This window comes from Dicentrarchus labrax, unplaced genomic scaffold, assembly GCF_905237075.1.
Source record: "Dicentrarchus labrax unplaced genomic scaffold, dlabrax2021, whole genome shotgun sequence".
In the NCBI taxonomy this organism is placed as follows: domain Eukaryota; kingdom Metazoa; phylum Chordata; class Actinopteri; family Moronidae; genus Dicentrarchus; species Dicentrarchus labrax.
In genome coordinates, this window is record NW_026136724.1 from 1733627 (window position 1) to 1754344 (window position 20718).

At 41.3% G+C, this 20718-nt stretch overlaps 1 protein-coding gene across 2 annotated transcripts in view; it reads left to right on the forward strand.

Moving 5' to 3' along the window:
- The window catches only part of cnot4b (CCR4-NOT transcription complex, subunit 4b), a 33595-nt gene that overhangs the window by 2007 nt on the left and 10870 nt on the right, over nt 1-20718 (forward strand). Inside the window, exons 1-11 of one of the 2 annotated variants that reach the window (XM_051392023.1) lie at nt 7589-7707; nt 8701-8939; nt 11809-12006; nt 13737-13823; nt 13927-14028; nt 14119-14244; nt 17421-17545; nt 17825-18028; nt 18227-18284; nt 18705-18960; nt 19893-20450. In XM_051392023.1, the coding sequence (XP_051247983.1) occupies nt 8766-8939; nt 11809-12006; nt 13737-13823; nt 13927-14028; nt 14119-14244; nt 17421-17545; nt 17825-18028; nt 18227-18284; nt 18705-18960; nt 19893-20450 (1888 nt within the window). In that variant the 5' untranslated portion in view covers nt 7589-7707; nt 8701-8765. Of the gene's footprint in view, nt 1-7588; nt 7708-8700; nt 8940-11808; nt 12007-13736; nt 13824-13926; nt 14029-14118; nt 14245-17420; nt 17546-17824; nt 18029-18226; nt 18285-18704; nt 18961-19892; nt 20451-20718 lie in introns of those variants that run through there. The other variant, XM_051392021.1, reaches the window with a different exon arrangement.

A 20718-nucleotide genomic window follows, 5' to 3' on the forward strand; every position in this document is an offset into this window, starting at 1 on the left:
ATGTCAAACATGCTCATGTTGAATTTAAAGATGTTTCCGCACATTGCTGGTGTTTCCACCCTTACTTAAAATGATCACTTTACAGACATTATAACAAGCACAGTTATCACCTGTGGACCGTTTCTTCCTCTCCACCATGACTCCTTCTGGTTGCACGTTTCCAGCAGCATAGACACATGAGTTCGACATCCTTTTGCCATATGCACATCACAAAAATATGCCGGCATCAATAAAAGGAATTGATAAGCTCAGAGGTATATGGTTCAAATGGGTCGGACAATTTGGAACCAGTTCTCAATCTCCATCCCTAGATAAACAAGCTGTACACTACCTTCCCAGCAGATAGCGAAAGTTAGAGACCAGTTTTAGACTTCTTTAAATTCACGCCACGTACAACTGCTTACTGTAAGTTATTAGTGGAACTTTTCTTTGACACACTCTTGTGACATTGCTTCCTGCTCTTGATCGGTATGATTGTTCATGTTTCTTTATGAGCATGCGCACAATGCATTGCAGTTAATCATTAATGAGTATAAGCCAGAGTGTGCTTTTTTAGTTTCCTCTATGTGCTTTGTTTGTGTCAGTGTTGTTCTGCATGTGTTGCCTTGTGTGTCAGTGATGTCTCCAGGCTTCCACTCAACAGAGCGTGTGTGGGGAAAGTATGGCAATGTTGTTTCAGGTAACTGACACACTGTAAATAGATCTATTTCAGCCCCTTCCTTGTTCTTTTAATGAGGTATGTTCATCTTGTGAGTCACTACAATAAAAAGGTTAATGTGAACGTACATGTAGGCCCCCCGACTCTGTGCAGCAGTGGGCTAGGCAGCAGTAAGTGGGGACGAAGCTCTTCTGTCCCACACAGGAGGGGAAATTCAGTTTAAGCAGATCAGAACCAGGCAGGAAGGCAGAATAAGTGAGGAGCTTTTAGTGTTACCACACTACATTTTACCCTTCTACTAAAAGCCTTTTTGCACATGACTGATATTTCTGATAGATAGACTCGTAATGATTGGGACTAGGAACCTAGTGTGTTTCCACCACAGCGACCTCGGCCTACATTAGGTTTTGGGAACATTATTTTATCCCCCCAAAAGTCCCCGCTCAAGGGCTAGTGCTTTTCTTACATATAGGATATTTGGAGGTGGGTTACTTTGTTTTTTGTTCATTGTGTTTAGACGCATCAGGAGAAAGCATATGACAGACAGACCAACCATGTATGATGTTATGCAGGTTGAAGCAACCTTCAGTTCCTAGGACTAAAAAGTTGTGGGAATGTGGTTACACACAGACAATGGTGGCTGTCCTGTCAGACTGTTGGTGCCAGGTGACGTGATTTCAGCAGATGGTGGTGTGGGGATGATGTGTGCTGAGCTAAAGGTCCCTGCATTAACAGGTGGCTGATAGGACACCACAGAGAACTTGATTAGAAGAGCGGGTTTCCAGAGGTGGAAAGTAATGAAGTAGAAGGACTTTGTTAGTGTACTTAAGTACTTTCTTTCATTGACAGTAGTACACGAGACAGATAATCTGTGAAAAAAACAGGTTCCTCTGGCTCCTCCTAGTGTTGCTAAGGGTATTTAAGAATCCACCAGGCCTGAATGAAAACAACCAATCCGAGCTGAGAAAGATGGAAAGATGCTTTGGGTTGGTGGCATGAAGATAGTTGATTGTTGAGTCTCATTCCTAGAGTTGGTATTTGGCGACCTGGGAATGAGACTTTTTCTTTTCTTTCTCGGCTCTTATTGTTGTTTTTTTGTTCAGGCCCGGTCTGATACTGATAGGATAACCAATTCATCTTCATAAAAATATGGAGATGACAATAACTACTGTTTATATTTTTATATTGACAGGTTTATAATACTAATCCAATATTTAGAGAGCCTTCATCAGCCCTTCAATAAAGAATGCATTACTTTGTTGTGACTTGTTCTGATAGCCTTAGTTTGTTTTTTATCATATGTGGACTTATTAATACCAGACATTATCTTCATTTTAGCAAGCATGTATAGGCTACAGAACACAAATAAATTGCAATATGGCCAAATATTTAATATGGAAAAATATGTGACAAACAGCAATATAATGAAGTACTTTACTGCTGCTGAGATGCCCTGGTTTACAAATCTTTTTCTCCAAATGTGACAAAACATGTTTGTTTGGTACAGACCCATGATGATTTTAATCGTTTTTTCAATTTGTGATGCAGAGATGATCATTCCCACACTAATCGTGAATTATATTGCAGTAGTGGTCAAAATAATCGCAATATGATGTCTTTACCATATCGTGCAACCCTAATGTGCACCACAGTTTAGAATAAACAACTGTCAGATGTAATACATTCTCTATAGACAGAGCTGAAACTGGAGTGGAAATAATGTAATGTAGCAAGATTAACTATGTAATCCACACGATTGAGGAGACTAAAAGATGCAAAATGCACAGTTGCTGGTTAATCAAATGTCAAAACTGTAAGTGAAATGAAATAAACAAATTATAATAATAAAATAATTGTATAATAAAATCAGGCTTAACAAGCATAAAATATATGCTAGTTTGGGTTATTATCATTGCCATTATTGTGCGATTGTCAGTTATGTTGAAGAGCTCCTTTCAGCTGAGTTGAGGTCACACAGTCATGTATGTTTTTCCTTCAGATGTACCATATTTTTCACACTTAAACCACAGCAGAGTAATGTCTCCACATGCACTCATATAGACACTGTTTAAATCAGTGCTGAGTCATGTGACCAAAAATTTCAGTTTTTTAAAAAAAGGTTTCTGGCAGTTTCAAAGTATATCACACTATTTTTTTTTTTAAGACTGAGTCTTATATAGGTTTATGGTGGCATATTGTACTGTCAGGACTCAATAAAAACATTTTAATGTCATCCAGGGGCAGATCTAGAGAAATAATCATGGGGTGTCCAGAGGGTGGATGGAGACTTTGAGGAGTGACAGAAATACCTAATCACAATCACATATATCAATATTATCCTCAAATGAAGATATTTGAACTCAAAGACATTATTGTGGCACATTAGTAAAGCACTGAATAGAAATATCTAAAGCCGGCATTAGAAATCAATACATTGTATTTCCAAATACATGTCTTTGTTTTCATTGAACTCATCACTTACAGATATGATAGATCCTTAAATCATAGGTATTAATTAACATTTTTAACACTGTATATTGAAAATTAATCTACACTGAACAAAATTATAAACAGAACACTTTTTTTTTGCCCCCATTCATCATGAGCTGAGCTCAAAGATCTAAGACTTTCTCTACACTGGGATGCTCTGGATCGGCGTATACGACAGCGTACTGCATACTGACTGGTTTCCGGACTCCCCCGGACCCCCCAATACAGTGAAACTGCACATTTTCGAGTGGCCTTTTATTGTGGCCAGCCTAAGGCACACCTGTGCAATACCCATGCTGTCTGATCAGCATCTTCATATGCCACACCTGTGAGGTGGATGGATTATCTCGGCAAAGGAGAAGTGCTCACTAACACAGATTTTGACAGATTTGTGAACAATATTTGAGAGAAATAGGCCTTTTGTGTACATAGAGAAAGTCGAAGATCTTTGAGTTCAGCTCATGATGAATGGGGGCAAAAACAAAATTGTTGCGTTTAAAATTTTGTTCAGTGCACATAAACACATGAAATTTGTATTTGACATCAAACTGCGGTGGAAAGGCATTTTTTCATGGTGGCTGCTGCTACCCCATGACACCCCTCTAGATCCACCCCTGATGTCATCTTGATATACTGACGGCTTTGATTAATATAGCCTCTGCCTTAAAATATGAGAGAGAGGCCAACATCTCTAACATTGCTTTTCAAAGTCTTTTAAAAAAACTATAAACTTAAATAAAATAAGTATTTATTCAGATAAATGTTTCTCAAATATTCTATTGCTAAAGCAAGAAACAGATTGTTGTGCCATGGTGTTTTGCCCAGTTAGAGAGAGTTAACATTGGGTTATTTAATTGTTGCATTATAAAGTTAGAACTGTTAACTGAGACTGTTACTAGAGCTCCCCTCTCAATACACACTACACAGCCTACCTCACCCCTGCGCTTATCAGAGCAAAAAGCAAGTGCCTATTGAAGAGTTACAGCAGTCATTTCAGCTATTAAGATCATACGCAAAATTAAACCCAGCGCTAGATTTTTTTTAAAAGGTAAGACAATATGTCCACTTTCTTTCACTCTTTCCAGCAGGGGAGCTGCAGCCCCCACAGCCCTCCTCCTTCCCACACAATGAAGCTTATCATAGAGAGCAGGAGGAGACAGAGCAGAGGTCTAACCAAGTAACCGGCTGGTCTGTGCTGCTGCAACTTAAAGAATGTGGAGAAAGTTCATTACTTTGTTATAATTACTATAATTGTGTTGAAAATAGTTCAGCTTATAGTCCAGTGAGTTTACTGCCTCATATTTGTGCTATGTTACATGCAGACCAGCTGTGTATTGAGGGAGGTTGTTGTTGGTGAGGGCACTAAATGTGTCACTAAAAGCACATTTGGGACCTGGGTCTCTCATTATCTGACTATTGACTATAGCTGAGAGATTTGGTGGCTGTTTAAGTGAATATTTCTCTCTGTCGGCTCCAGTGAGGATCTCAGGATATATGAGCCTAGCACCTGCAGTAATGCCGGCCTCACTAAAAATGCTGTTATTAATTTCACGCAGTGTGCTATTCAGACTCATTTCATGTAGCGGCAGCCAGCCTGCAAAGCGGCTCCCTGTGCCGAGCTGCTGGAAGAGCCAGTGATGACCATACATGTCCAGTGGGGAGGAAAGGGGAGGCTGCAGGAGCACCGCTGCTGCCCATCTGGACTTCCCCTTAAAAGAGAGAAGCCTCAGCTCACTCCACCCCCACACACGCTCAGGACGGGCAGGGTATTTTTAGCTGTCATCCGCTCACTCCCAGCCCTGCTGCTTGGGATAGACCTACATGGAAATCCTAGGTACTTCATCAGTAAGAGGACAGAGGGAGTACCGAAGTGTTTTCCCATTAGTGAAGAAGAAGATGTTGTAGTTTGTTGTTTGACCTGTCTTAAATCACAAAGTCAGACTGCACTTGTCCACTGCCTTACCAATTAGCCAGTCTTTTTCAAGCTGTCAAGTTTCCTGTTTTGTTTGTGTGTCGGGAGCAGGCTATCCATCTGACAAGGACGTAGCAACTGTACCATCATCCACAGGTCTCTGAAGGGAGAAGCATGGATTTGGGAATACCACAATTTGAGAAATTAAATAAAACATGATTCAGGTGTTGTATCTGATTAACATTAGCCTGAGCTAACTACGACAAACCCTCAGTAGCAAGGGAAGGTTGTGATTTTGTTGTGAAAATGAGAAACCAAAACTTCTTATTAACATGTGTTATGTCTCCAAAATAGTGTATAATAAGCACTTTTCAGAGAAGTTGAAGCTTATTTCTTGTCTCTTTTAGTTCTCTATAGTGTGATGGCAGGTTTGCTGTGTTTGCCACACTTTTTTTAGACCACTGAAGTCCTTACCCTCTCAAATGAATTTGAGCCAATGTATAAAGTCTGCAGCTTTAAACTACTACAGTAGATTGAGTAGTTCTAACAAGTTATACTCGGGTGCTGTGCAGGATTTTAAAGGGTCCTTGGGGGACAAAACCTGGCAGATTTATGTGTCCTGGTTGTCTGGTTGGGTTTCTTGTTTATTGCCTGCTTGGAGCTGGTTTGACAGCAGTGAGTTCAACTACATTTCAGGTTTTGGGTTCATATTTAGAAAAAAACTTTTTCACAGCAGCCATTTTGACATGAAATAGTTTTCTAAGCACAGGTGTTTCCAATGATACTAATTAAGGCTCTGTTCCATTTAATGGAAAAATTTTACCTGAAACTTGATGAGCTGTTTGCTCTCCGACAGCCTCCTCTTCATCAGTCTCAAAAGTCGACAATCATCATGGGTAAATGGTAAATGGACTGTACTTATATTGCGCCTTTCTAGTCTTTCGACCACTCAATGTGCTGTACACTACATTCACTGATGGCAGTGGCTGCCATGCAAGGCCCACTGCTCACCAGAACGGAAACTAATTGTTTTCTAAGCGTATGTGACCACAGTCATACACTGATGCACAGGTTTAGTGTCTTGCTTAAGCGAGAGGAGCCGGGGACGACCCCCTCTACCTCTCAGCCACAGCCTGTACTCAATGATCGCTTAACACAGATCTGATGGAGCCTTCCTCACATTAAATGTCCAGTGTGTAACATTTAGGAGGATCTATTGGCAGAAAGTTGTTCATAGGTATGTTTTCATTACTGTATAATACCTTAGAATTAGCAGTTTACATCCACTGGGGCTGCTATGTTAATCCACCATGTTCTAGATGGTTTCATGTTCTTTGCTAATTTTTGCGGCCACCGTAGTTTCTCCTCGATGCTTGGAAGGCTGAGTTGTATTCAAATGGTTGCAGTCTGAAACTTCGCCACTAGATGCCACTAAGTCCTGCACACTGGTCCTTTTAAATACATGAACCAAAGAAAAATGTCTTAATTCCATCCTGTTTTCTGCAGTGTTTTTCACTGTTTGGGCTCCCACTGGCCCTCTTTTAACCCTCTCTTCTGGTTTCCTGACAGGAGAATTGGTGCCACATACTGCTTATCTTGTTGAACTGACTCCTAATAATTGCGTAACGGTAGTGGATGGAAACATGCATTCATTTGCATTTTCTTTTGCCAAAATGTTTTACTTTACTCAAAATTTGGTAAAATTTGGATAGAAACACAGCTATTCTCACAAGGTCTCCCTTGTACTCCCTACTGGATCTCTCTAGTAGAGTGTGTGCAGTGGGATCTACAGTCTCATTAGAAAGTGCTAAATCTGACTCTCAGAAACAGCACAAGCTTATCTAAACTCCATTTGAAAATCTTACACCGAGCACAAAATGTCAGACTGGTTTAGTGTTGCAGTTTTGTTCATTGTCTGTCCATTAGCAGAATACCCAGCCATGCATTAAAGTAAATCATGTGTTGTGAAATCACCCAATTTCTTGCCAATTAACCGGCAGTGACTGCCTGCAGAGGTTTTTAGAGCAGTTTAATTGGCCACTTAGACTGATCCAAACAAAGTTGAACATCTTCTCTCCAGCCCTCTGTGACACAGCTACATAATGACAGCTTCATTAGCATGGTTGTGACTCATAGTGAATATGCACATCACCGACTGGAAAGCAGCACTTTAAGCGCCCTTACTGCTCATTGTTTAACCTTTTAAATCATTGACTCAAATCCTTGTGACTTTCTGTGATTGGCCTTAACAAACATATTTGATAACAAAATTGAGTAAATTAATATAAATACTCTATCTCACTATATTTTATGAAAGCAACATGTATTGTGTAAGTTGTCCTGTTTCACCATTTTTTAAAGTGTGGTTGTATAAGGTACTTATCCATAATCAGTGTATTACCTTCAGTAGAGGGCAGTTGGCCTCCAGTCTGGAGAGAGGAACTAAACCAACATCCTCACAACCACAAGCTTGCTCTGTAACCTTTAAGTCACCACTGCTTACGAGTTGCTGGTACAAACCTGTCTTGTTCAGTTAGTTTCCGAGTTATTGTGTGACTTTTTGTTTTTTTTAACAGGTTAGTTTGAACTAATGTTGGTGGCTGCAGATTGAGGCAGCGGTAGACTAACAACTCCCGTGCTCTGAGAGGTAATGTTACAGTTTTTGTCAATGGAGTCTGGAAGCTTTGGAGAGAGCGATATAACTGCTTCAATAAAGCAGTCAAAATATTTTAAATATAATGTAGGAGTCCTGTATTAAGACTGTTCACCTTTGCCATTGTTGTCAAATAATTGTTGGCACGATAACACAGTACAGCGTGAGGAAGCCCCATGATGAACAGTGCTGGTTATAAACTTTAATCCTGTCTGAAATATAGTTTAAAAAAAAGTCTCGATGGTTGAAGAAGAGGGCAGAGCAGCTGCGACCCTGTTCCTTTACCCTTGTTTCCGCTCTCAGCTTCACTGGCTCTCAACTACTCATGGACCAGACTTTGGCACTTTTTCTCTTTTACTGTAGGGAACCAACCAGGAGAGACGCTACATAATGTGTCAGGGTTTATTACTGAACTATGACCAGGACGCACACTTTCTGTTTCACAGATGATTATCAAAGGCTCTAAAACATGGTACAGGCAGAAGCTGAGACTCTGGCAGCAAGGCCATGAATAACACAATATGTCTCGTAATTATAGGTCATGTGTATTTATGAAAATGCATCAGTTATAATGTTGAATATTTATTTTCTAGATAAGAACAAACAGGAACCACATGTTTAGCTCTAATGAAAAATACATTATGAATACAAAATATTAGTAGCTTTTCAGCTATCAAACATACAGTGTGAAGGATATATGAAAACCCTGATGAGCCCTGTGCATTTTCGGGGCTTTCTTTGGTCTTCTATGACAGTAAACTGATTATTTCTGGGTTGGGTTGTCATCTGGGGCTTTGGGAAACATTGATTTCACACTTTTGACATTTCTGACTAATCCATTAATCGAGAAAATGATCAACAGATTAATCGATACTGAAAATAATAATTAATTGCAGCCCTATATCTCATTGTCTAATAGGAAGATGGTTATTACATTTTGCTGAACACATTTACGTGCATCTAAGCTCCTGTTTATCTTTGTTCCAGTGTCTGCAGCTCCTCCTGTCCCTGTCTGGTGAAAGCTGTCCAGTCCAGTAGTGTGGAACCGTAGGATGTCCCGGAACCCTGAGGTGAAGGACGACCAGATGGAGTGCCCACTGTGTATGGAACCACTGGAGATCGATGACGTCAACTTCTTCCCCTGCACCTGTGGATACCAGATCTGCCGCTTCTGCTGGCATCGAATCAGGACAGATGAGAACGGTCTCTGTCCCGCTTGCAGAAAGGTAAACCTCCATCTTCTATGAGGCCTGTTCAGCCTGGCACATTTTCAATCCAATCCAATCCAACTTTATTTGTTAAGCACTTTAAAACAACCAAAGTTGACCAAAGTGCTGTACAGGAGAATAAATAAGACATCATAAATAAAAGACATAACAGCTCACATGAGGTGCAAAAATTACATATAAAATACAGCAATAAAATGAAAAGACAGAAAAACATGAGTAAAAATAATAGCCACACAATAAAAAGCAATCAAAATAAGAAATTAAATCAAGTAAATAAAGTCGACACCTTACTAGGTGTCAAAGGCCACAGAGAAGAGATGGGTTTTAAGACAGGTTTTAAAAACAGACAGAGAAGAGGCCTGTTTAACGTGCAGAGGCAGATCATTCCATAATTTAGGAGCAGACACAGCAAAGGCACGGTCCCCTCTGAGCTTCCGCTTAGTTTTAGGCACACTCAGGAGCAGCTGATCATCTGACCTGAGAGAGCGGACGGGTATATAGGGGTGTAGAAGCTCAGATAGGTAGGGCGGGGCAAGACCATTCAGGGATTTAAAAGCAAATAAAAGAATTTTAAAATGGGTCCTAAATTGAATAGGCAGCCAGTGGAGTGAGGCTAAAATGGGGGAAATGTGCTCAGTGTGCCAGTTAAAAGACGTGCAGCAGCATTCTGTACCATCTGGAGACGGGCGATGGAGGACCCACTAACCCCCACATACAGTGCATTACAGTAATCCAGCCGAGTGGTAACAAAGGCGTGGATTACCGTCTCAAAGTGCTGCCTTGATAGAATTGGCTTTATTTTGGCCAGCTGCCTCAAATGGAAAAAGCTTGATTTGACAACAGCCTTGATCTGACTGTCAAACTTAAGCTCAGGGTCCACTTTAACCCCTAGGTTTGTGATGCTAGGTTTAATATACTGGGCCAAGGAACCCAGATCTGCAGGGGGGGGTCCCAGTGGTACCACCAAAAACCATCACTTCTGTCTTTTTATCATTGAAATTTAAAAAGTTCAGAGCCATCCAGGCTGTTATGTCGTCGAGACACTTAAGTAGCAGTCTGACAGAGTATTCATTTTTCTTTTTAAGAGGCACATAAGTCTGACTGTCGTCTGCATAATAGTGGAATGAGAAGCCGTGCTTCCTAAGTATGGAACCAAGTGGGAGAAAATAGAGAGAGAAAAGGAGAGGGCCAAGAACTGAGCCCTGTGGGACCCCACACGAGAGAGAAGCAGAGGAGGATACAGAGTCACCTAGGCTGACACAGAAAGTTTGATCAGCCAAGTATGACCTGAACCACTCCAGTGCTATGCCCCTGATGCCCACCCACTGCTTCAAACGTGAGATCAATATTTCATGATCCACTGTGTCAAATGCAGCAGTTAAATCTAAAAGCACAAGGATAACACAGTCACCAGAGTCAGTAGTTAAAAAGATGTCATTAAAAACTCTTAAGAGAGCTGATTCGGTGCTGTGCAGAGTTTTAAAACCGGATTGGAAAACCTCTAGGATATTATGTTCTTCCAGAAAGGCCATTAATTGACTGCACAATCTTCTCCAGAATTTTTGAAAGGAAAGGCAGTTTTGAGATAGGCCTGAAATTAGCAAGAACTGCAGGATCTAGAGCAGGTTTATTAATCAGAGGTTGTACTACCGCATGTTTAAAATTTTCAGGGACCACACCTGAGGTCAGACTGCTATTTATGACTGCAATAACAGATGGTCCTACAGTGGGAAAAACCTCCTTAAATAGTCGAGGGGGGACAGCATCATTTGGAGAACCTGAGGGCTTCAAATGACCAACAACCTGCTGTAAAAAGGAAAAAGTCACAGGCTCAAAATGGTCAAAGACAGCAGAGCAGGGGACAGAGATTGAGGGGTCATAAGCTGAAGGTGAGATTTGAGCCTTCACATAAAAAAGTGAAGGAAGTTTTCACACAAAGCAGGGGACGCCTCCATACAGGCAGTCTGTGGGGCATTCAGAAGTGAGTCAATAGTGTTAAACAGTTTGTCAGGATAATATCCGAGAAATGTTTTCTTTTAGCATCTTTCACAGTTTTCTGATAATGACGCCAGCAGTCCCTTAACATTTGAAGAGACACCTGCAGTTTGTCCTTCTTCCACTTGCGCTCAGCTCTACGGCACTCACATCTGACCGCATGAGTCGTGTCATTCAGCCAGGGCTCAGATTTAGTTTTAGGCTGCCTAAGCCACAGTATCTAAAACAGTTTGGCAGGTGGAGTGAAACCATGAGGTAAGCTCCTCTGTCTTGCAACTCCAAGTTGTGGTGATTCACCCCGCGCCAGTGGGGATGAGGAGAGCAGGGGGTGATGTTTGAGCCCGGTATCTGCTCGATGATTGCAGGGATGTAGAGTTTAAACCTCCTCTTCTTCATCCTCCGTTTAACTCAAGCTCTGCAGCCTCGCCGTCTCCTCCTCAGCTCCTCCGGTATGGAGGGTCTCTCTCCAGTCAGGATGCTAGGGTGCCTCAGGGCAATCATCTGGTCGCGGGTGTAAAAAATGCGACTCCCCGTCGCCATGGAGACCAGCGTTAACAAAAAATAAAAGGTGCTCAAAAACGCAGAAAAAGTATTTAGTCGACGTGAACAAAGTAGTAAGAAAGTAAGAAAACAGATTTTTTTTTTTCACAAAATAGAAAAAAAACACACTAAAACTACAACAATGATAGGAACTGCCATAACAGGCTGCTGTTGTCGCTGGCGCCATTCATGAATCATTGTGCACTTGTATTGGCAAGAATCTGGCGACATGATATGTATTTGACACATTCAGCTGCATTCTGAATGTGGCCTAGAATCATGTCTAACAGTGGCAGAGCTTTTGATTGAGGATGTTTTTTTTGCCTTGCAGCCGTACCCAGAGGACCCAGCAGTGTACAAGCCGCTGTCACAGGAGGAGCTGCAGAGGATAAAGAACGAGAAGAAACAGAAGCAGAACGAGAAGAAGCAGAAGATCACAGAGAACAGAAAACATCTGGCCAGCGTCCGTGTGGTCCAGAGAAACCTGGTGTTTGTAGTGGGGCTGTCTCAGAGGTTGGCTGACCCTGAGGTGAGACAACACATGATAAAGAAGTATTATACTAGACTAATGTTGCTTCTTAATTTGTATTAAAACTGTAGTTCTAGAACTAGAATAAGCCTAAAATGAATGGTATGTAATTCTGCAGCAGCAGTTCAGTCTGCCAACATCACCCACACTCAGCAGTCCTGGAAAACAATGGTGTCAGGGCCTGATGGCGTCTGTGATGATGTTACATGCCATAAATATCCTTGAACATATTAATCATCTTTGCAGCAGGACAGTGTCAGGCTGTCTGAAGTTAACACAAAAAATAAGGCTTTGTGAACACTTGAATCTGTGTATGTGGGTGTCTCCTGTTCTTTCAAGAACAAGTGTATGTGTATTGTATAATATAATTACTCACATACCTGAGTACATGCTGTTAACACAAAGCAAACTCAACAGGACACACACACAGTGCGGTAGCCAAGCTTTTTGAAATATACGTACGTACGTACATAGATTTAAGTATTTCTGTTCCTGTGAGGACAGAGACACAGGATTAGAACTTTAATTTCCCTGTGTCGAGGCAGACGACCACCCACCTAGAGCTGGGGTCTTTCCAAAGTTTGTTAAAGGAAGTTTTTCCTTGCCGCTGTCGCCGAGTGAGATCAATCAGAAACTAGCGAATCGACAATTTTGCTAACACAGCCAAACATCAAGCAAGTGCAACAACAAAAGACAAAGCAAGCAGCTAATATTACTGACTAGTCCAACAGCAAGAAATCCAGCCCATGTCTTTTTACTTCACCTAGCTCTCTTTAGCCAACCACTAAAAGCCAGTCCCAGATTTACTCTTGTCCGGACACTCTCTCCTTTTTTCTTCTTCCTTCATTATCTCTACGTCTCTGCCATTAGCAATGTCCATAGAAGCAGCTGAGCCTGGTTACATTGCCCGCTGAGCAGAGGCAGAGACCAAAATTCCATACACGGTCAAGATGATTTAAGTTAAAATCCAGTTTTTGATTTTTGTCAAGTCTGAATTTATTAAATTCATGACTCAAAGTCCAAGCCATGACTCGAGTCCACATAATTAGATTGCTTCAGTTGATTGTGGTAACGTGCGGCAGCAGAAAGTCCTGTATGTGTGAGTGGCTGAATTGCAAAAATCTCCAGAGTGAGTGTAATAGCAGCAGTTTACAGCTTAACACTTAACACAGCAGTGCGAATTATTCATCGTACTTACTGCAGTACCCGCAGACCCCAGAGGTTCTTTATTCATTCATTTCTTTTTTTCATGACTTTCAGTGTTCCTAATGACTTCATATTATTGTTTTGTTTCTGCTTTACTTTGTTTTTTAAAAATACAGATGTATAGGGGTCCTGAGGAGCCCCAGTCAAAAGCACCCAATTCCACCTATGCAGTTTTAATGGAGTTAATATTGTCATTCAGAAAGAGAGAGACATGTTACCTTGTGTGCTCTGTCTGTATTTGTTTATATATGTGTGTATATGTATGTATATATATATATATATATACTTTTTTAATCAAGGTTTTATTTTCCATTTTTCAATACTGGAGGTTAAACCAACTTCAGCCTTTATATGATAGGCCGACAAGCATCAGACATTTCAACACAAATAGACAAGCACACAAGCATTCATCAGCTGTCCCTCTAGTCTTTAAAATGATCCCCCCTCCCTTTCCACACCCTAAATGGCACATGGGCAAAAAACAAATAAGAAATAACAATGATAATGTCTTCTGTTTTTCAAAGGTTCTAAAGAGGCCAGAATATTTCGGGAAGTTTGGGAAGATTCACAAAGTGGTGATCAACAACAGTACATCATACGCTGGTTCACAGGTAAGACCCTCCACAGCAACGACAGAGCTATAAGAGGACCTCTGTCAGGCATGAAACTAGTGTTTAATGTCAGCTTTGTCTCGGTTGTCTGTCTTTGTCCCAGGGGCCAAGTGCCAGTGCCTATGTCACATACCTCCGGTCTGAAGATGCTCTCAGAGCAATCCAGTGTGTCAACAATGTAGTGGTGGACGGCAGAACTCTGAAGGTAATCCTGAAGGATAAAAGTGGTGCATTTAGATAAAAGAGCGAGCAGCTGAATATTGAGTTACAGTAGAATATATTTTGTGTTTCGCAGGCATCCTTAGGAACAACAAAATACTGCAGTTACTTTTTAAAGAGCATGCAGTGCCCCAAACCAGACTGCATGTATCTACATGAGCTGGGGGACGAAGCTGCCAGTTTTACTAAAGAGGAGATGCAGGTAAGTTGAGCCAGGGTAGTGGTAGTTCACTACTACCTTTTTCCAAAATTACATTTTTAAAAGTTGCAATATATCACCTTTCTTACAGTATCATATCATTACCCCTGTATCGTGATATGTATCAGCCCTAGTGGCTAATGCAGTATGCTTTCCCATTGTGTCAAATTGGACTGCAGTTAATTCTCTGTCTCCGTGGCAGCATAATATTTTTAGTTACATTAATACATAAATATGTACTCTTTATTGATAACCGGTGGACATGGTAAGAATGGTAAATGGACCTGTACCTGTATAGCGCCTTTCTAGTCTTCCGACCACTCAAAGCGCTTTTACACTACGTGCCACATTCACCCTTTCACACACATTCACTCAGTGATGGCAAAGTCCATCGAACAGAAACTAACATTCATACACATTCACACACCGATGCACGGCATCGGGAGCAATTTGGGTTTCAGTATCTTGCTCATGTGGCACCAGCAGCCGGGGATCGAACACACAACCTTCCGATTAAGGAACGACCCGCTCTGCCTCTGAGCCACAGCCGCTCAAACAGAAAATCATTTTTTTATACCGTAAAAGTAGGAAGTAAGCATTTTTCCAGTGTTGACACATGGCCAGTGTCAGTGCAACACAATTAAGTAGCATGTTTTTGCTGTGGTTTTCTGTCCTTTTTCGACCATGAAATCCAGAGCATTTCAAATAGTGTAAAACTACACCAACCAATGGCTTTTCTAGGTAGCCTAACTTATTCCGACAATAATATATGACATCTACCTGAGGCATGTAGTGAGTATACCACACCTGTAAATAAACGCAGTCAATTCTGAGCAAAAACAGCCAAGGGTGCAAGCGAAGTTTCTGTATACTAACTGGATTTTCAGTCAGTAATCTTGGGTCTCCCAGTCCCTCCCTTCTGCAGTAAACAGAGAATACTTTCTAGGTGTGTTTGAGAGGGACTGCGCCTCGCCTGTAAAGTGGATGAGCTCAGGCAGCAGTAGCAGGAGGCAGTGACACAAAGCTGCAGTCAGGTCAGACAGTTTCCAGTAGTCACAGAAACGTTTGTATATAGCATACATAACTAAAGACTAAGTATGTCACAAAACATAGGGTGCGTCTCATTTCACTTAATTGCATCCATGTTTCCCTCCCACCAGGGATGCATGAGAGATGCAAAGAAACAAGAAGAAGGAAAGAAGGAATGAGGAAATACATTTTTAGTGAAGTGATCTAAAGTATCACGTGAAGTGATGTCCGTTTAATCATTGATTAAGCTCTGACACGCCGACAGCATCTGATGTTAATTAATGTTCTGTGTTATTTTACACCTCCAAACAGTTCAGGTTGATATGGGGAAATTGTTGAGAGTAAAACAGCAGTTCTGATAAATTCTCTGTTTCCTCTGGAGAGTTTCTGTCAACAGTTTTTAAGTTTTGCTGCTTAATGATATTTGCTGTGACATTAGTGCATCCATGGAAGTGTTTAAAATGACTGAAAGCATCCTCTCTCATTATTATAGTAAATTAAGCAAACACTCATAGGCTGCATCAATACAACACAGAATAAATAAAGAAATCAGCTGAAAGCTTGCGCTGCTCAACAGAAATGCACAAGAACAATTTCTACTGGCAGAATGCGTTTATTCTGTTTATTATATTTTGTGCATCTGTATTTATTGTAAGTGTGATTGTAAATTCATTATTGATTTAATAATTGATATTGGCTCAATATTTCAGGGTAGATGATGAACTTATATCAAACCCGACTCAGGAATTATCAGCCTCATGTGACTGAATGGCAATGTCAATAAATGATGTAAAACGTGTTTCTTGCTGACACAGACTCTCTACTACAACTGTAATATGATCATCTTAAATGGTGTTGAGTCTGATCAACTGCAGTGTCCAATCAATAACTGATATCCAATAAAGGGGTGCGTCCGTCGGTAAAAGACTTCATGAAGGCTCCTCTCATGTATCCTTGCATCCAGCTCCTCAGAGATCGCTCCTGGATCCACAATTCTCGTTCTTCATTCCTCGGTGCAGAAATAAGTGCTTGGGATGGCCTGCAAGGATCAAGGAAATGTGAAAAAAGAGACTTGGGATATACCCAAAGTATGTTAAATACAATATGCCAGAAGTGGCAGGATGTTCTACATTCCTGTGTTTGGGTCACATTTTGCAGTACGCGAGCCAACATGCTTTTCTGGCTGTTCTCAAACACAAACCTATGTCATACGATCACATTGACTGGGCCACAGAGAGAGCACAGATCACAGTGCATTTGTTCATCAGTTGTTACGTGAGCAAAATAGTACTAAAGATACACAATCACAAAAAACTAATTGTGATTGATCAATGTGTGTTTTTCAATGGCCGATGCTGATATTGATATATGCCGATGTTCGATATAAAACACAAATGTCAAAACAAACAAAGTCCTGTATAATTCCATTACTCCATGCACATTACAGTCTAATAAATGAGGTTATTGTAGCCAATGACATGTTGTTTTAAATGGAATTTTTTATCAGCCAGTAATGGTTTGAGATTAGGTTTGCTGTCTTTTAAGAGAACAGTGGTAACATTTAGAAAAGACGATGGTGATTGAAGTGAGTTTTTCACCACCTTCCCAAAACTCACAAAGGTGAGCGCTAACATGGTTCCACGGCAGCCACACTGGCAATGCTGCCTGCCGATTATCTCAAAATGCCAGATAATCGGCCCAATTAATCAGTCTATCTATAATGAAAAAATACAGTAACAGTATGTCATTTGACTGTTATGCACATAATACTGCATGTTGCATATATAAAAGTAGCAACAGCAAATGACAGTGGTGATCTCGGTGAATGGAGCTTTGTTGTATCTTCAAGGTAACCTTAAGTGACATAGCACCCATTCCAAAGTGCATAAATATTTTTTTTTTGTATGAAATATTTCACGCCACTTACTGCAACGGAAGAAGTACAAACTAAAAGAAAAAGAAAAAGCATGTCATTTGGAACACAGACACCATTTGGTGAGGAGGGGACTGCTAACGGCAAGACCGGACAAGAAGTTAGCCAAAATGCAGATGTCACTTACAAGCACGCACAAGTTCTCTGTTGGTATTTTGTGTTTTTATCTGATTTATATGAAAACATAGCTTTCTCTAATCTGTTCTTTTGCTTCCAGGCAGGAAAGCATCAGGAGTATGAGCAGAAGCTGCTACAAGACCTCTACAAAATAAACCCGACCTTCCTGCAGACCTCAGCTGTGTCAGGGGACAAGCCAAAGGGCAAAACTAATTCTCTACAGAGGTATTCTCACACCAGAGTGTTAGTCTGTGTGTCTGTGTCTCTTCTTCATTTCCTGCTTGTAATACATAACACATTATCTCATGAGAATGGCCAAAAGATCTGATTTAATACTTAATACTAACTAATTAATGAATTATTTTTTTTAAAACAAACACAGACAAATTCCCTGGTTGTTTTAGAAGTAAAACTAATGAGCTGCAATACAGTGAGGATATGTATACTATTTCTGTGTGTGATTCTTCTTTGCTCCTGTGTGTGTGTGTGTGTGTGTGTGCACAGGTGTAACAGTTCCAGTAAAGATGGCTGGCTGTCATTACAGCCGTCAGGGAGGACGACCAACGGTCTGTCATCAGACCACGGGAAGAGTCCGCCATTAGATGGCTCTGACTCTGAACACTTGACCCCTGAGGGGCCTGAACCTGACCTCAGCCTTGGCCCAGTACCGGCCCTCTCCCCTTTCTCCTCAAACTGTGATCTTGCTAGGTAAAAGTAATGATTTTAAAATGTACAACTCTGCATACCGTAGATTATTTCCCTGGTTGCTGTTATATATTTTTATATACTTATGTATATATATATGTGTGTGTGTGGGTGTGTGTATATATGCATGTGTATGTATAAGATATCTCCTCTGTCTTGTGGTGGGTAAATATAAATAATATTTTTGCTTCTATTTTACAGCCCCAGCAACAAACTGCCAGACATTATCGGTTTAAGCAATGGTGAAACCTCACAACTGGTAAGAAATGTGTGTGAAATTGTCCTAAGACACTGTGTTCTACATTGGTAAATGGACCTGTACTTGTAAAGCGCCTTTCTAGTCTTCCGACCACTCAAAGCGCTTTTACACTACGTGCCACATTCACCCTTTTCACACGAACAGAAACTAACTCATTCATACGCGTTCACACACCGATGCAGGTTCAGTATCTTGCTCAAGGATACTTCGACATGTGTGCAGGAGGAGCCGGGGATCGAACCAACAACCTTCCGATTAGGGGACTTGATTTATCTTATGCCCTCTTTTGACCTTGTATTTTGTATCAGTTTTTATGTTTAGTTCATTTATATGTGTTGTAGAATATCCATGATACCGCCAGACTAAATAAAAGATAAAAGTAATAAGAGGCTCTCCTCTCTTCCTCTCTTTTGTCTGTAGCTCCCAGGCAGTGACTCTCCATCGCCCCCTCCTGGCCTCAGTAAGCCCAGCCTGGTAGTTCCCATCAGTGTCACAGGCCACACAGTTCACTCCCCGTTTGAGGCGGCTGCTGCAGAGTCCCAGTCACTGTTTTCAGACAACAGTAACTTCAGGCATCCAAACCCACTCCCCAGTGGACTGAGCGGCTTCCCCAGCTCCCCACACAGCAACGCTGACTGGCCAACTGCACCAGAGCCACAGAGCCTCTTCACCTCAGGTAAGCCGGAGCAGGAAGAACTGGCTTGATAGCAGGGTGTTTTGGTTCTTTACAAAGTCTCAGATTGTTTTTAAAAATTGCATCATATAAAAACAGTGTGACAATAAAAATCTTCTTTTAGAGACTTGCTTGCTTTTAAGTGAAACTCCACCCACAATCTTGAAAAAATGTCCTTGAAAGATTAAGAATTAGGGTTTAAACTTGGTTTGTATTTGGCCACAAGCACTAGAGTTTGATTTCTTAAGTAGCACAATGACATTTTTTAACTCTGTAAGCTTGTCAAGCTGATAGTTTGATGACCGTTGGATTTTTACAGGGAGTTTGTGCTATACTGTGCTGCGAGTCTTGTCATCACCTTGAAGTTGGCAGGCAACCGGCGGAGATGCTGCACAGAAGTGCAAATGTAGAAACTGATTTGTCAAGAAATTGTTTAAGCATGTAACTTTCCCAACAAGCACACGGTTTTACTAATCTTATTAGCTAACTTAAGATGTTACTATATATATGTGGCTTTTATCTTTTAACCATCTTTAATATTTCTGAGCTTGTGGAAACTGTGGCATCCAAATTCTGAAGATGGTTAAAAGATAAAAGCGAAATTTATATAGTCATATTTTTTTTTTTGTTTGCAAAACTAGACCGGAAGAGAAGCCATGGAGCATGCGCTGTTTACAAACAAGTAGTAGTAGTCCGCCATTGTTTTCACACCCCGAAAACGCTGTATCCGTCTGGACACGAGGCCAATACGTGGGGACAGGCCCATAGTCTTGTCTTGAAGTACAGGAAAGGAGGAAGTTGACTGATGTTCTGACCGAGGCTTGCTTAACTGTTATTAGAGCAGATCAAAAATGTCTTAGGAAGGGTTAATCGTCCAGCTGTATGGACAGCAGCCAATAAGGTGTGTGTGTGTGTGTGTGTGTGTGTGTGTGCAGATACCATCCCGGTGTCCTCGTCCACGGACTGGCAGGCAGCATTTGGCTTCGGCTCGTCCAAACAGCAGCAAGAGGACGACCTGGGCTTCGACCCCTTTGACGTCACTCGCAGGGCTCTGGCTGACCTCATAGAGAATGAGCTCTCTGTAGAAGATGGAGTCAGCTTATCACTTTCACCTGGCTCCTTCCCCCACAGAACTCACGGGCCCCTGCTAAACAAAGGCCTTGGGCCCCCAGGAGGGTTTCGACTCCTCAACCACCTCCCACCCTCTCACCACTTTTCTCAGCATCAGCACCCTCACAGGGGAGGCTACAGTTCCTTCAGCTTCCCCACTCACGCTTCATCAGCATTATCTTCATCCTCCTGCTCCTCCACCTCCTCCTCCTCTTCCTCAGCATCTTGTGGGTCCTGGATGGGTTCTACCTCCTCACACAGTAACTTTATGCATATGAACCACTCAGTCAGTCCAACAGCCTCCACCTCACACAGCAGCTTCTTGGACTTGCCAGCGCTGCCAAGACATCACAATACTGGACTTGGAGGAATCCCTATCACAGGTAAGACTGGATCAGGGAGACCTTACCTGTACACATATAATTGTGTCTGACTTGAAGGTTATAAATTAAATTAAATTGCCACTAGATGTCACACTAGAGCACAGCATCTCAGACCAAAACAATGGGCACTATGGCTAACCAGACTCCATTGAGAAAACATTTAACATTTCTTTTACATTACATAACAATGAGCTGAATTGTAATGTAAAAGAAATGTTAAATGTGAAAAGTGCCAGGTAGATTTCAGAGAGAGGAAAAAAAAAGTTTA